Source organism: Culex pipiens, chromosome 2, assembly GCF_016801865.2.
Source record: "Culex pipiens pallens isolate TS chromosome 2, TS_CPP_V2, whole genome shotgun sequence".
Lineage (NCBI taxonomy): Eukaryota > Metazoa > Arthropoda > Insecta > Diptera > Culicidae > Culex > Culex pipiens.
This window is the reverse complement of record NC_068938.1, coordinates 161,958,413-161,973,157: the sequence shown is the minus strand read 5'-3', so window position 1 is coordinate 161,973,157 and position 14,745 is coordinate 161,958,413. Positions and strand designations below refer to the sequence as shown.

The window sequence follows — 14,745 nt, the reverse complement described above, 5'->3', positions numbered from 1 at the left end:
TTTTTTTTTTGCAAAACAAATCTAATCGTGACCTTTTCTATTTATGTGTACCTTCTGGGATTAAGCTTTAAAGGGTAAATTCCCAAAAAAGTGTCCACGTGGTTTTTGGATGGTCTTGTATAAATGCTATGGTTACATTCTAAAAAGATAGGCGCCTCCATGGATTAATGCTAAGAAAAGGAGATTCGATGGAAACGCATGACCAGAAGAGGCCAAAAATATCTAAAATTCAATGCGGTTCTGTCGGTTTAGTTGCATCACTAGGTTGACAAGAAAAATGGGAAAATTTGGAAAATCCTAGGTGACACCCCCTGCAGGGGCCCAGGCTCGATTCCTTATAATTAGGCAAAATGTATGCCATTTTTTAATCAAATCGATTAAGATTTTGGGGTTGCTGTTGAGGGTTGGAGTTTGTATGGGAATCTTTGAAAAATGTATGAAGGAAGGCACAATTTTCGATGTTTTTCTGGAAGGTACTGTTAATCATGTGGAAATGTTGAAAAATTTGGGTTTGGTAGTTACCGAACAAGTACTGTATGTACGTTGTACATGTTTCTATCAAGTTTCAGTAAATCCCATACGTTTTGAAGGAGGCGCATAGTTGCTCAGAATTTGACGCATACTGCATAATTTCATTAATATACTTTTTCCAATTACGTCGTGAAACTACTTACTTTTCCTGTCATTCTTGAACGACGAAATAGCCTACTTTTCTGTACCAAAAGTAACAGAATCGAATAGCAACACTTTTCAAAATAAATGCTGAAAAGTTCTACTTTTCAGCACTGAAATGGGTGCTGAAAAGTTGAACTTTTCAGCACTTGTTTCGAAAAGTAACACTTTTCAACATTGTTTTGATTTAAACGATTTATTGACAAATACATGAAAATTTGACTTAAAATTTCACTCAATGGGTGTTTTTCGGAATTGCAAAAAATGTTGTATGGAACTCGTTGCAAAACTTGTTTTTTTTAGCACTCGTCGTATTTATCCAACTCGGTGAACCTCGTTGGATAAATGTACGACTCGTGCTGAAAAAATCCTCTTTTTGCAACTTGTTGCATAAACTACTATTTCAAAATGTGCACTTTGTTTGAAATGTCAAAAGTACATCATAAATTGGTTGGAGTTACTCGAAAACTTATTCACAATCAATTAAAAGATTTAATCAGTTATTTTTCACATTTTTATTGAATTCCTCTGTAATACATACAACTTACAATCAACGAATTCACAGACATTACCGGTCTCAAACTAGAGACAGAAAAAAACTACTCATTTGAACTCATACATTTGCTACGCTATTACGTACACTAGAATTGTTCGTTTATCGTTTCGGCCAGAATGGTATTTACGTAGGAATCAATTCGATTGCCTATCTCTAGAAAGATGCAATTTTTATTCGTTCCCTTTCATGTAAAACTATAATTTGTGTTGAATGGTAAAAAGTCACGGAAAAAGAAAAATGTAATTTTGAGTTGAAAAACGAAGTTTACGACTAAAAGATCACGCTCGCGCTTAAACTAGCGGGTAGCTGGAAGCGGTAGCAATACCACAGTGGTTGTCCCGGTTGCGGGCCATCTTGACGTAGCCCTGGTCTCCCCAGGTGGTTCCCCACGAGTTCTTGACCAGCCAGTAGTCCTCACCTTCCTCGCTGGTACCGTATCCAACGGCCAGGACCTGGAAAGAGTGGGGAATTTTGTTAATTGGTTGGTTTGGATTATAACAGGTTGAGCAACTTACGCCATGGTCGAGGTTCTCCGAGTCGCACTGGGGCTCGTAGTAGACTCCTTCGCTGTAGAACTGGAACGATTCGTGGGACGCGTCGATGGCAACCGAGACTGGACCGGCGGTAGCGATGGCCTTCATCAGCGCCTTCTCATCGCCCTGGGGAATGTCAACGAAGCCCTTGTCGGTGGCACCAACGGCCTTCGGGTTGTAGTGGCACGTGTCATCGATGGCTTCGTACGGGTAGGCCTTCTCGGTGTCGATTCCTCCGTTGTCCTTGATGTACTGGAAGGCAAAGTCCATCATGCCTCCGTTGCAACCGTTGTTTCCGTACTTGGTGGAACAATCGACCAGATTCTGCTCGGACAGCGAAACCAGCTTGCCGGTCTTGCGGAAGTGCTGTCCCTCGAGCGCACCGGTTGCCGAGAACGACCAGCATGATCCGCAGTGGCCCTGGTCCTTCACCGGAGTGACGGCTCCCTTTTCTCTCCAGTCGACAGTCTTTGGCACCTCAACGTTGGCGGGTTCGATGTACGTAACAGGTTCGTCAATTTTGACGCCCTTGAGCATTGGCTTCCTGCGAAAGAAAAGAAAGTAGACTCGTTACACAAGTGCCCTTCATGAGTCATTCTATCGCGTGACAACTTTCTTCGAACCCGCAAACAAAACGAAGGGACAAACAAGATTATGCTTCAATGAATCATAACGGCGCGCGGCGGCACTCGTGCATACTGGAATAACGGAAGTTTTGTTCACGATCGCCATCAATGTCGCTTAGAACAACACATCAACAGGCGCTAATTGACTCATCTCAGCGCGACGACACTGGTAGTGGACACAAAGGAAACCGATCATCACTTACTTGGCGTTCGTACGGTTGAAGCCGTTCAGCGTCTGGACAAACTCCTCGTGCAGCAGATCGGTGTACTTGTTCACGCGCAGGCGGAACTTTTCCTGTCCCTGTTCGAAGCGCTGGTTGTGCTTGGCGATCTTGTGCTTGTTCTGGACGTAGATCTTCAGCCGGAGGCGCTCTTCGGTTTCGCTGTCGTACTTTTTGCGATGTTGCAGCTGAAATCGGGAAAGAGGGTGGAAGGATCGTTAGATTACTCTGTTTCAGTTGAAAAATCACGTCAATTGTTCACACAAAATATTAAAAATATGTACGAAGGCCATTCAAAATATGTTTACTACTTATTTTTATTTTTATCAAAAAATCTGATGCGTTAACTGGAGCTAATCGGGACTACAGTATTATTAGGGACATTTAAGCACCTAAGCTTTAAATTTGAAAACCGATGTACCAATGTTGTTGTTCTGTGTTTGATTTAACCGAAACCAATAAAAAATATCACAATATTGTGCAATGACATGGCTAAAACCGCTGTTCAAATGAAAACTTTATTTGCTGAAAGTATTTTTTTTAAAGATATTTCAGCATGTTTTACGAAAAATATCTAAAATAATTATGTCCATTAACAGGATTTCGCAATATGTTTTTAAAGACTTTAAAGTATCACGCTTTTCTATAGAAAAAGGGTCCAGTACATTTTGCTGGAGATACAGTCATCCCACATATTCGGAACACCCACAAATTCGGAACACTTTTGTGGTAATTTGTCAATAACATGCCAAATGCAGCTTTTCTGTCGACCCTACTATTTTTAGGACCTTTATATGGACATTCTCTTGCTATTTCACTAGTAAAAGTAGTACTTTTTTAACAAAAAACCTTATTTCGAGACTATTTTTGCACAGCAGAAAAACTCTGCCTCCGAATTGCCTGTTCCATGATTGTGGGATGTTATTGTGCCTCCCACAATTGTGGAACACCTGAATTTACATGTACATGGTGCTTCAAGGTCGATAAATAGGAGCACTTCGGATTGAAATCCTGCTGGTTTGGCTGGAATCGGTAGCCTGTCCCGTTTTGAGGTCATGTCGAGGAATTCTAGGTGCCGTCTTCATAAATGATAGATTATGATGTCAGGAACAATATTTTCTTAGCCAAGAAAAAAATAATAAAATACTTTCTCGCACCTACGATTCGACTTGCAGAAAATAGTCACTTTTTACTATCAAATCAATCATAATACATACATACAATGTTTTAATAAGACTAATTGTGTGATTAAATGATAGGGTTTTGTCCCAGGATTAATAAGCCCTATCAATATTTGACTAAAATTTGAGTTTTTGGCTTCTCTCAGGCGGATTTATGTCCAAAAAATCACATTTTTAGGAATCTTTGTTTAAGAAATGCTTATTTGGTTTAGGGTTGCTCATTCGTCTACGTAAACCCAATGCATGCAACCAGAGAAAATGCAATTTCGACACTCCGGAGCCGGATAATTGAGTCTGGACTGTATCAATTCTGGCCGCTGAATCCGAATCTTGAATTTAATTTCATGAAAATAGTGAAGATTTGGGGCAAAATGATCATTTTTTTTTCAATTGGGTACTAAAGCCCTATGTCAATTTTCATGTACAACGGTAAAAAACACGATTAAAAACCATTTCTGATCACTTTTTTTTCATTTTAATGCATTTTTTTTTGACAAGACAACATTTTTTCGATGGATCAACTATGGTCCCCTTGGAACGAGCTGTCAAGTAGGAGCTTTTCTGTCAAGAAGGACCGCGAGGTTAATTTTTCAAAATTGATTTAAAAATCCATTTTAAACTCTTTGTGGTCGTACAAAGGGTCATTGTACTCAGAAAAATAAGCTTTATCGTTGTGAACAGTAATATCAGCAATCTGAGCTTCATTTTAGGACCCAATTGAAAATCGAACTTAGAAAAACTCATTTCCATCGATTGAAGGCAGTATCTCAAAAACAAATAGCTCAATTTTAAAAGTATCAGAAAATTGTAGGTAATGTCTTCAGCCTTAAAAAATGCGGAGTATCTTTTCTTTGAGGAAGTATTTTTGAAATGCAAAAATCAAAACTAAATCTGAGTTGCCTTGGAGAATTTGAACGGTGCGCGTCGCGGTCATCACGCAGGATTTTCGATGCCGTTTCCGTCTTTGTTGTCCCCCCGATTGTGTGTGTTTCGCGTTTTCGCATTTTATTTGGTTTTATCTTTCCACAGCCGGCTGTCTAAGATTGAATCATTTATGCTAAACTCAACACCAAATAACCGGGAATAGTCTCATCCGCATCATCCGATTGTTTGCCTTGAGAATAATACATCAACCTATAAACAAAACTCATTGATTTTTGGGTCACATCATCATCTTCTATGATGAATCCTGACCATTACCCTTACCCACTAACAAAATCCCAAGTAGAAGTAGTTTTCCGGCACACGTGGGGGTGTGGATATCGTATAGATCCCACCCTTTGTAGCAACCTGTGCTAACTAACATTCCCGTCCCAATCCCCCGAGATCTACAAACTGACATAGCGGGCGCCGTTGGTGGCCAACGACTGTAACCTATTTGCTCCAGATCTCGTTTTAATGATCTTGATGTTTTATCTTTTCAGCGCATTCATACATGCTGTTGATAAGGGAAACAACATTAGATCGTTTAAGCGTATGGTCGGTTGTATTGATAGGATATTACGGTCTTGTTCAGCAACGAAGAAGGACAACCATGGCTGGTTTCTCATGCTCATGCTCAATGCAAAAATCAAAACTAAATCTAAAATATATACCCAAAAGTGGCTATAACTTGAAAACGGTATATTTATCAAAAAAAAAAGTGAAGTAATTTTCGAATGAAAATCCAATTCAATTTCTTGGAATGACCTTTTTATTTTTTTTCTGTCACGTTTTTCGACATTTTCAAAAAACACTATTTTTTAAAAATTCTTATCTCTGTAACCAGATTTTGCACCATCATGCATTATGGCTTAGAAGATGTCTTTCGTAGCCCCCTAAAACATAAACATCTAAATAAAAAATTGGATTGTTTTCCGTGTACATATTTTTTACCGAAAAGTCCTAATCCTAACCTACAACTTTGCCAAAGACACCAAATCGATCAAATAATTCTTTCTAAAGATACGGAATTTCATTCATTCAAATACCAGTTTTGTATGACCAGCCAGCCCTAAAAATTGTATTAAGACTTGTATGAAAAGTTTTCATAATGATAATAACAATAATGATGCAAAATGACTTGTTTTGACATAGGAAATTTGAAAAATGTACTACAGTCCAGACTAGATTATCCGAAGGCCTCGGCAAAATTTCACTTCAGACCAACCGAATCACGAAAAAAAAATGTTTTTCGTTGTCTTATTTTTGATTTTTGAGCTTAAGAATAATCCCTTAACTACTCTAAAGTGATTTAGAATTTTTAAATCCAAGATGGCGGCCAAAATGGCGGTGATAAAATATTGAAAATGCATTTTTCAATATAAAAGCACAGACATAAAAGGTGATGATAAAAGGTTCAAATTGGACTAAAATGGGGTTGCAGAACTCAAATTTTATGTTAAAAGCAAGAAAAAAAATACGAAAAATTTGGTTTTGTTCATGATTTGATTATCCGAATACAAACCTTCGGATAATCGAACTTCGGATAATCTAAACTTCAGATAATTGAGGCTTCGGAAAATCGACTCTGGACTGTAAGTTATGACAAATTTAAATCAATTTTGGTAAAATGAAAACAAACCAAGAAATGTATTTTTAATCAATCAATCAATTTCTTTTTTTCCATTGCATTTTAGAGCTTTTTGAAAACATATTTTAAGGCAATTTAGAAGGGTCACACAAGAAGGAGCAATAGAAACTTTGAAAAATATTTGCAGCACTCTTAATTTATTGTTTGTAACATTGTATCGTTTGACTTTTCAAATAGATTTGATTCGAGTAAAAAGTCAGCTTAAATTCTTTTTAGATTTTCAGTTTTTTTGCAACAAAGTTTGCTAATGGCAATAAATTCCCATTTAATAACTTTTCACACTTTCAAGACCTTCAAGCGTATCGCGCGATTGCACGAGACTATAACAACGATAGCACGAGTTGACTGTTCCAGCTCGGACATCCCCGGAGGGAAACCAGTTCAACACAACGCTGATGATCGTCCAGAGCGTGATTCGCACGTTGAAACGCGACGCCTCTTTTTTCGCTGAGTTGATAAATACACTCTCCTAAAAGACGAGCAAACTACAGCTGGGCGCGCAGTTTTGATTCACACACACACAGAAGCTTCAAAGCTTTTTGCATGACGCAACCCAGGCTGATAATTTCTTATCAGCGCTCTCAACTCTTTGTGTTGGCCCAGTTTGTGATGAATAAAAGTGACCACACACATTGGCACCGAACCCAAACGCCATTTCGCCGATTAGAAATTGAAAACATTAAGGTTATAGGAAATTGCGTTACAGCTTCTTCCTTTTGACCGTTATTAATCCCTGCCGATGCGGAGCATGCGACGCGCAACGGTCATTTTGTGGGTCGTTGGTTGCATGATCTGTTTTATTGTAAATACGCAGTAATCTCTTTACGAGAGGTTATTAATTTATTACTCATGTAACGGTTTACTGACGAGTGCATCAATCTGTGTAATTATTTGCCTGCATCGTCATCGATGTGGGTAATTTCCAGTCAAAATAAGTCCATAACCGAAAAAAAAGAAACAACATTTTTGTGGCGATAGTGGTCCATTGTCCTTTTGCTTTAGTCACGGTAAACACATTTTTGGCGATTGCGATGCGGGTAGGTCCAGAATCTGGGTCAGACGGATAGAATGACGACAATTGGACTCTTGCTTGTTGATTTCACTTTAAGGGGCGGTTAGGCCGGAACGCCCTCTTGAAGTAATTTTAGCTGTATTTGTGTTCGTTTTGTACAGTTTTTGATAAGACAACAAAATTTATTGAAGTCTGAAAAAAACATTGATATTAAATTTCAAAATATAACTCAAACAAATCTCATGCCGTTGAATCACACAGCCGTCAACCAGTTAACGGTCAAAATAAATAAACATAAACAGCGCGCAGCGATTAAAAGCAAACGACCGACGCAGGCAAATCTCGTTCTCGTGAATCAGACCGTTTGAAATTTGATGACACGTGCAGGCAGTCTGGTTCCTCTTCTACTGATGAAGAATCGTTTCTTTTATATAATCGCCATTTGCTGTTTGGACTGATGTTATCGCTGGAAATGTACGCAAAAGTTCGTTCTAAGGTGCTCGTCTTTTATTGACATTGTAGAATGAAATTGCAAAGCAAATACTTTGGAATATAACTTCCAGGAAGTGGGACACAAAAAGTAACTATCCCATTTACATCCAACCTTCAACGGCTTAACCTCAGCTGATCTAAACATAAACAACGAAGCACGTTTTCAGGGCTTTTCAGTAGGGCAGAAAGCAGTCAAGGTGAGCGAAAGTTTTGCGTATGTTCTTTGTTTCGGTTTACGCCGCCGTCCGCCTTATTTGGCACTCTTTGTGGCCATTTTAGAGAGATAGAAAAAGCAGGTTAAGCCCAGCATTCTACCTGGGAGCAAGTTTTTGGGCTAAAACTCGTTCAATTTCCTTTCAATTCTTTCTTCATAATTTTCATTTTTTTCCTCTTGTTTTCTGAGACATGTGGAGTGGATATGGAAAACAAGCCGGATTTAATTCGGCTCTAAATGTGTGTGTTTTAGATCTGCTGCATACATTTTTTTTAGGAAATATCTTAATTAATGTGGATTAAAATTGAATTAATCATCAACAAAATGTTGTTTTGTGTGTTTTGTTATTTTCTTACTTTTAACAACAAATTCGAGTTCTGCGACGCCATTTTAGCCAAATTTGAATAGTTGATTGCCTATTAAATTACAAACTGCATTTCCTTCAAAATTTCCTTGCCTCAATTTTGGCCGAAATCTTGGATTTACTTTTACAATTTCACTTTACGTACCTAGTTCAAGGGTCATATCTATGCTCCACAATTAAAAATAAGCTAACGAGAAAAAATGTGATTTGATTATCCGATGATTCTATTATCCGAAGTATATTTATTCCAAGGCCTTTGAATAATCGAGTCTGGACTGTATACTAGAAATTCATTAAAAATTTATTTGAAAAAAAAATTTGTTAGAAATTTGTAAGGTTCTATTAGAACCTATTATCTTTTAGAAATTATCATATATTTTAGTTCAGATTTTCAATGGAAAACTGTTACAAATATGTTTCAAAGTTTGTTTGACGTTTTAAAAGGAATTTAATGAAGAAAAATTTGATTATGTTGATTAATGTTACTCTACGCCAACATTTTGTGATTTTTAATTTCTATATTTCATCCGTATTAGAGGTGGACAAAAAAAGTCGCTGAAAAGAGCCGGTTTACTAAAAAGAGCGAAAAAACCGCGCAGCTCATTTTGAGACTACGCATTTTTTACAGAACCGCTGAAGGGTTTTGAATCATATGTACCATTTTAAAATGGTTAAACATCTTTTTTTTATTTATTTTTTTAATGTTTGAGAGAACTTGGAGAAAATATTTCATTGCTTCATGCTTAAAAATAACATTTCTACCATTTTTTTTTAAAGCACAGCCAGAAAGACGGGCTCATCATAAAGAGCGGTTTTGCGCACCTTTAATACGTATACAGGGGTGCTCAAAGTTTCTGAGTGGCGAGCCAAATTTGAAGCTCTTTTGAGCTTGCGGGCCAAACCAAGAATTAAAAAAAAAAATATTACCCGTAAGGTTTTATTGCAATTTCATGTCTCAACAAACATTGAATCAGGTTAGACCGCTACAAATATTTTTGTAACAAGTTCATATACCATGGATTGGTCAAAGTCGAGAGGTGGTTGAACATTTTTTTGCAGAAGACAATCGTGATTTCACAATTATAATGAAATTAAAAGGGTATTCAATTTAATGCACCGGTATTTTCATTAAAACTCTAATTATTAATTGCAAAACATATTTCAAAAGGGGTGACACAAACTTTGAAAAATTGTTTAAAAGGATTTGTCAACAATCTTTCATCCAATTTCAATAAAAATTTAATACATTTTGGTCTGCCTAAATCGGATGTTTGTCAGTAAGATTCATAATCCAAATGTCATGAGTTCGAGTCCCGATGGGGAAGGTTTCTAAGGGATCGTTCTTTTATTACGTAACGCAAAAAAAAATATTTTGGACCCCCTCCCCCCAATCGTAACAAAATTTCCATACAATTTAAAAAAAATGTATGGAGCGTAACAAGGCCTTCGAACCCCCCTACCCCCTACTGCGTTACGTAATAAAAGGACGCTCCCCAAGTGCAACATAAGTTTGACGCCCAGCCTGTATGAAAATAGTGAATTATAACTTTTAAATAAGTTTGGAATACCTATATTATCGCCATTTTTACAATTTTATACTTTAGTCAAATTTGAACGTTTTATAAGGGTCCATCCATAAACCACGTGGACACTTTAGGGGGGGGGGGGGTATGTCGATTGTCCACGCTCCATACAAAAAAAGAAGAAAAGAAGAAGACAATTGTCCACGGGGGGGGGGGGGGTTGAGATTTCCATAAAAAGTGTCCACGTGGTTTATGGATGGTCCCTAACTCATTTCTAAAAATGTCTGCTGAAAATTTTTACGAAATTACAATACAGTTCGAAGCCTCGATTATCTGAAGTGAGTGTTGCCAAGGCCTTCGGATAATCGAGTCTGGACTGTATACACATTCAATTTTCAATAAGATAGATTTTTGAACAAAATATTCAGGATCAAAACATGGATAAAACATAACTTTTATTTCTTTTATAACATAAATTTTGATTTTTTTTAAATCACTTTAGGTGGTCAAAGGGCCATTTTACATGATATTTCAAAATGTGTCCCGCCCGTGTGGATCAATCGGACCGCGCACTGGACTCACAATCCAGAGGTCGCAGGTTCGAATCCCGCGGCGGGCGCTCTAAAATTCTTTGTGTAAATATGGGTATTCGGCGCCGTCGCTCCGTGCCATACTTTCATACACTTAGGAGCCCAGGGCGGCGAAGTCCTTGTAGATAAAAAGGAAGACACTAGTGGTTGGTACTAGCAATGGTGGTCGACAGCTATAAAGTCAACTTCGTTTTTTCGTCCGCGGGCCACGTTTGGCCACGTTTGGCCCGCGGGCCATACTTTGGTCACCCCTGGTATAATAGCTTGTTCTGATTAAATTCCCCAACGCACAACGCAACGAACAAAACTATAAATTTCAATCAAAAATATTGAATTTGTACAAAGCTTCAAATTTCAATTTGAAAGTTTCGAAAAATCAAGTTGTACTTTTTTGTGAAAGTAAAAACAAGTATGCAAACATATTTAAAAAAATATTAAAATTGAAATAACAAGCCATATTCTTAACATACGAATGAAAAAAGTGTTTTCAAAACATTTTACAAATCTCGGGTGAGTTTTCCAAAAGCCGTAAGAGCCACCGTGACCTCTGACACTAATTTTTGTTTTTCTTGAAAATGAAACAAAATTTCATTTATTTTTAGTTTGGGGCACTTGAAGGACATTTAGATGAACAATCTCGAGCATTTTTGATTTTGGTTTTTTGTAAGTAGGTGAAGTACCGATGCAAAAAGGACTTTGTTTACCAATGGCTCTTACGGCTTTTTGAAAACTAATCCGAGAAATGTAAGATTTGACGAAAACATTAATTTCAGCAAAAAAAAAAAAAACTTTGTGCGCTACGAAAATTTAAAAAAATTCTGACGATTTTTGAATAAATTCAAACATGCTAAAAATTATTCTGAACGCAGTGAAATGCATTTTGAATTGATTTCAACTGATTTGAAAATATTTGTTCCAGCCTAAGTCTGTTGCAGATATTTTTCAAAGTTCATTTGTCAAATCATTTGTACTTTTTCTTTTCAAACCTTTAACTTTACGTTCGAGTTCTGCAACCCAATTTCAGTCAAATTTGGTTGGTTGATTCAGAATATTTTGTTTGTTAGTTGGCAGAACTCGTAATCATTTTAAACAAGTTATAAAATATCATTAATTTCGATTTGTTGTATCATGATTATATATCATGAGTTTCTGAGGAAAAAAAATCATCCGATATGAACAACCAAACAAACAAAACATATGCAACACACTCAAACATACAACAGTTCGAGGACTACCAACCCAAGTTGTACCCTTCTCTCCCCATCTACATTTAAACTTGTTGTTGTCGTCTATCCACCTCTTTTTCTTACTGCTCGCTCACTGTATTTACGATATTCATTGTCAGCTGTGTGTTGTTGTGCTGTTTGGCTTGTCGTGTACCTGCGTCTGTTCGAGGGTTACATTTTCGCCTCATCCCTCACTGACTCTTTTGTGTTTATGGGCTATATTTACAATCGATTCGACGCAAAAAAAAAACAGAAACTTTTAAGTTGTAGTGCACTTATACAGAAACACAGGTTAATTTATCCCACTTTCATGTTTGAGTCATCTCCCATTTGTACCTCCCACTTTGGGATAAGATTACTGAAAAAAAGAACCTGACTGATTCCTTTATCTCCAGATGTAATTACAAACCAGACATGTTGTAACTTGAAAACTAAGGAAAGCAGCAGACCGACGAACTCGACAACTGCGTCATTGAACCTCGAACATAAACTTGTTGTTGTGTTGCGTTAACCGTTTCTTCCTCTTACTATTCTTTTCCCTCCTTTATGACTCTGCTATTAAACTGTTTAATCATGCACTTAGTCAAGGCAAATTGCCGATACGTATTAACCTCCCCCAAAATTTTAAAATTTAGTATTCAAAAGTTATAGTTTAAAGACCTTTAAATTTGGACACTCACCTTGTAGGCGTTCCATTCTTCCTTGACCAGCTCGAAGATGGAAACAGCGTTAGCCGCAGCCACAAAGGCCACCAGAAGAAACAGAATCTTCATCTTGTTTTCGGATACACAGCTGCCGTATGCACTGGGGATTTATCTCGATATCTGTACGAAAACATGACAAAGAATAGAGAGATGTGTGGGTGTATTAGTGCTCAGTGAGTTAATTGTTAGTCATAAAAGATTTAAGTGGAATTTTGGGGAAGTTTTATTACTTGAACAATCACAAAATCACTACTTACCACTTTAATCAGTCTTCTAATTCTCAAATAAGCACTAAATTTATTTAAAAAATAACACTTTTTTCAACACACACAATAAGAGAAGCACTTCCTAACTGGCCAACTGCTTGGCGTAGATTGAGCGTTCCGGCGAAGCTCTCAGCCGTTTAAAAGGTCGCTCTCTCACGCTCTCACGAACTTTGGTTCGCTCGCGAGTGTGAGATTATCGCAGCCTGAAACGGCCGGAGACAGTGGTGGTTAAATTTTTCTTGTTTTATTACACAAATTTGTTGTTTCAAACAAATTTCTTGCGAGTATAAATAGCCATGAACAAAAAAAAAATGTCCAGATTAAAAATTATATGACATTGCACATAAGAGTATTGAAAATGGGTCATGTAGCAAAACTTTCAGCCCATTTGGTTGGAAACTGACTTGCCTTGAGCAGGAACAATTTAAATGGGAATTAACCCGTAAAACTTGAACATTTTGGTAAATTGCTCTGTACAAGTCAGCCTTAAATATTTGACGAATTTGGCATACCAAGAGGTCCAATGGCATAGTCTGGGGAACAATTCCTCTGAAGGGTGCAAGATGATCTGAGGCCTCTGGTCTTGCCTTCCCAGTCACGACGTTCTAGCAGGTTCTAGCAGAGTTCTCACAGAGCTGGATATTGTAATTTGTAATTTGTTGTTTTATTGGTTACGATAGCCTGTTAGTATAAACTGTGTACCAGGTCAAGGATTCTAGCAGAAATGTTCCACCGTTCTAGCAGGTTTCTGGCAGAACCAGCTCTGCTAGAATATTTCGTGACTGGATTAAAGCTGATTTATTCCAGCGTCACCGAAATTCGAAAGGTCCCAGTTAAAATTATAGGAAAAATCAAAGGTTGAGCCCGAAATCACATCCATACATACACCATGTACAAGCGTTACGGATATCGTGACAGAAAAATGAGGGCCGTAGTACATTTTAAATAGGGGTTGGTTTATCTATTGTAATTTTGTTTATGTTATTTTGGTTTGGCACTTAAAAGTTTAACATTTTTAAGCATTTCTGTCCATAAAAAAAAAACAAATAAATGCATGCAATGGTTGAACTAATTCATTTCCCATATTTAAATAAAAACAGGAAATAATGTTCCGTATTTCAATTAAAAAAACTGAAAGAACAAGCCTTTATTTTTAACATATCAGTGAATTTTTTTTTCTAATATGTCCCTTTGTTTTGCACAATTTTTTTTTGACTTGAACTTTGAAAAGTATTTGCAACGGCCTAAATCATGTGTATTAGAAGATTGAAAAGTTTTACAAAAGCAACGTCAGTTAAAAAATAGGCCAATCGAAAAATTACAAAAAAATAGAAATTCTCTATTTAACTTCTTTGCAAGAGTAGCAAATCACAGTCTGATTATAAAAGTTCAAAAATCAAAATTGTAGAGAATTTTCTCAGCATTTTGGACAAAAATTAAGCATACACGGTCATTATTTTTAACAATAAAAAATATACTTATTTTCATCTTTAAATTAACCAATAAATGGCTATAACGGTCCATTTAGTCAAAAAAAAATACGTCGTTTTTGAATGCAATTTGAATTTATCTTATTTAAAAAAAATAATTTTGGGGAAAAAATTAAGTACATTTTGCATGTTTTTTTTTAATTGTTAAACCAATTAAAAAAGAATTTTCCGAAATTTTATAGACGAATCAATTATACAAAATGGGTGTTATAGGTCATAGGTAAGACTACCAACTCTTGTTGAGCAAACATCCGTACACTTTGCCGATATGACCCTATAGTATAGCCAAAACTAATAAGGAATTGTTAAGATAAATTTAAAATCTGGGACTACAAAAATTTACAAATTTTACTTTGCTTAAGAGTTCTTATGTCTTGCACATTTTAAAAACATTCTCAAACTAAACCGTGATTTGCCGAATCAATCTGTTAATCTTTTAAAATTTACGAAATGGCAAGTGCTTTTAGGAAAAATATAGAGTGTTTTTATATATTTTTAGTTAG

General features: G+C 36.6%; 1 protein-coding gene across 1 annotated transcript; it reads right to left on the bottom strand.

Annotated features, from left to right (window-relative positions):
* Positions 1–1,172: 1,172 nt before the first annotated feature.
* Positions 1,173–12,899, bottom strand: LOC128092742 (cathepsin L-like). Its single transcript, XM_052707218.1, has 5 exons — positions 12,744–12,899; positions 12,463–12,606; positions 2,591–2,796; positions 1,744–2,305; positions 1,173–1,680 (listed from the first exon to the last, which is right to left on the bottom strand). The coding sequence occupies exons 2-5, from the start codon at positions 12,553–12,555 to the stop codon at positions 1,519–1,521; spliced, it is 1,023 nt and encodes a 340-aa protein (XP_052563178.1). The 5' UTR covers positions 12,556–12,606; positions 12,744–12,899; the 3' UTR covers positions 1,173–1,518.
* Positions 12,900–14,745: the final 1,846 nt, after the last annotated feature.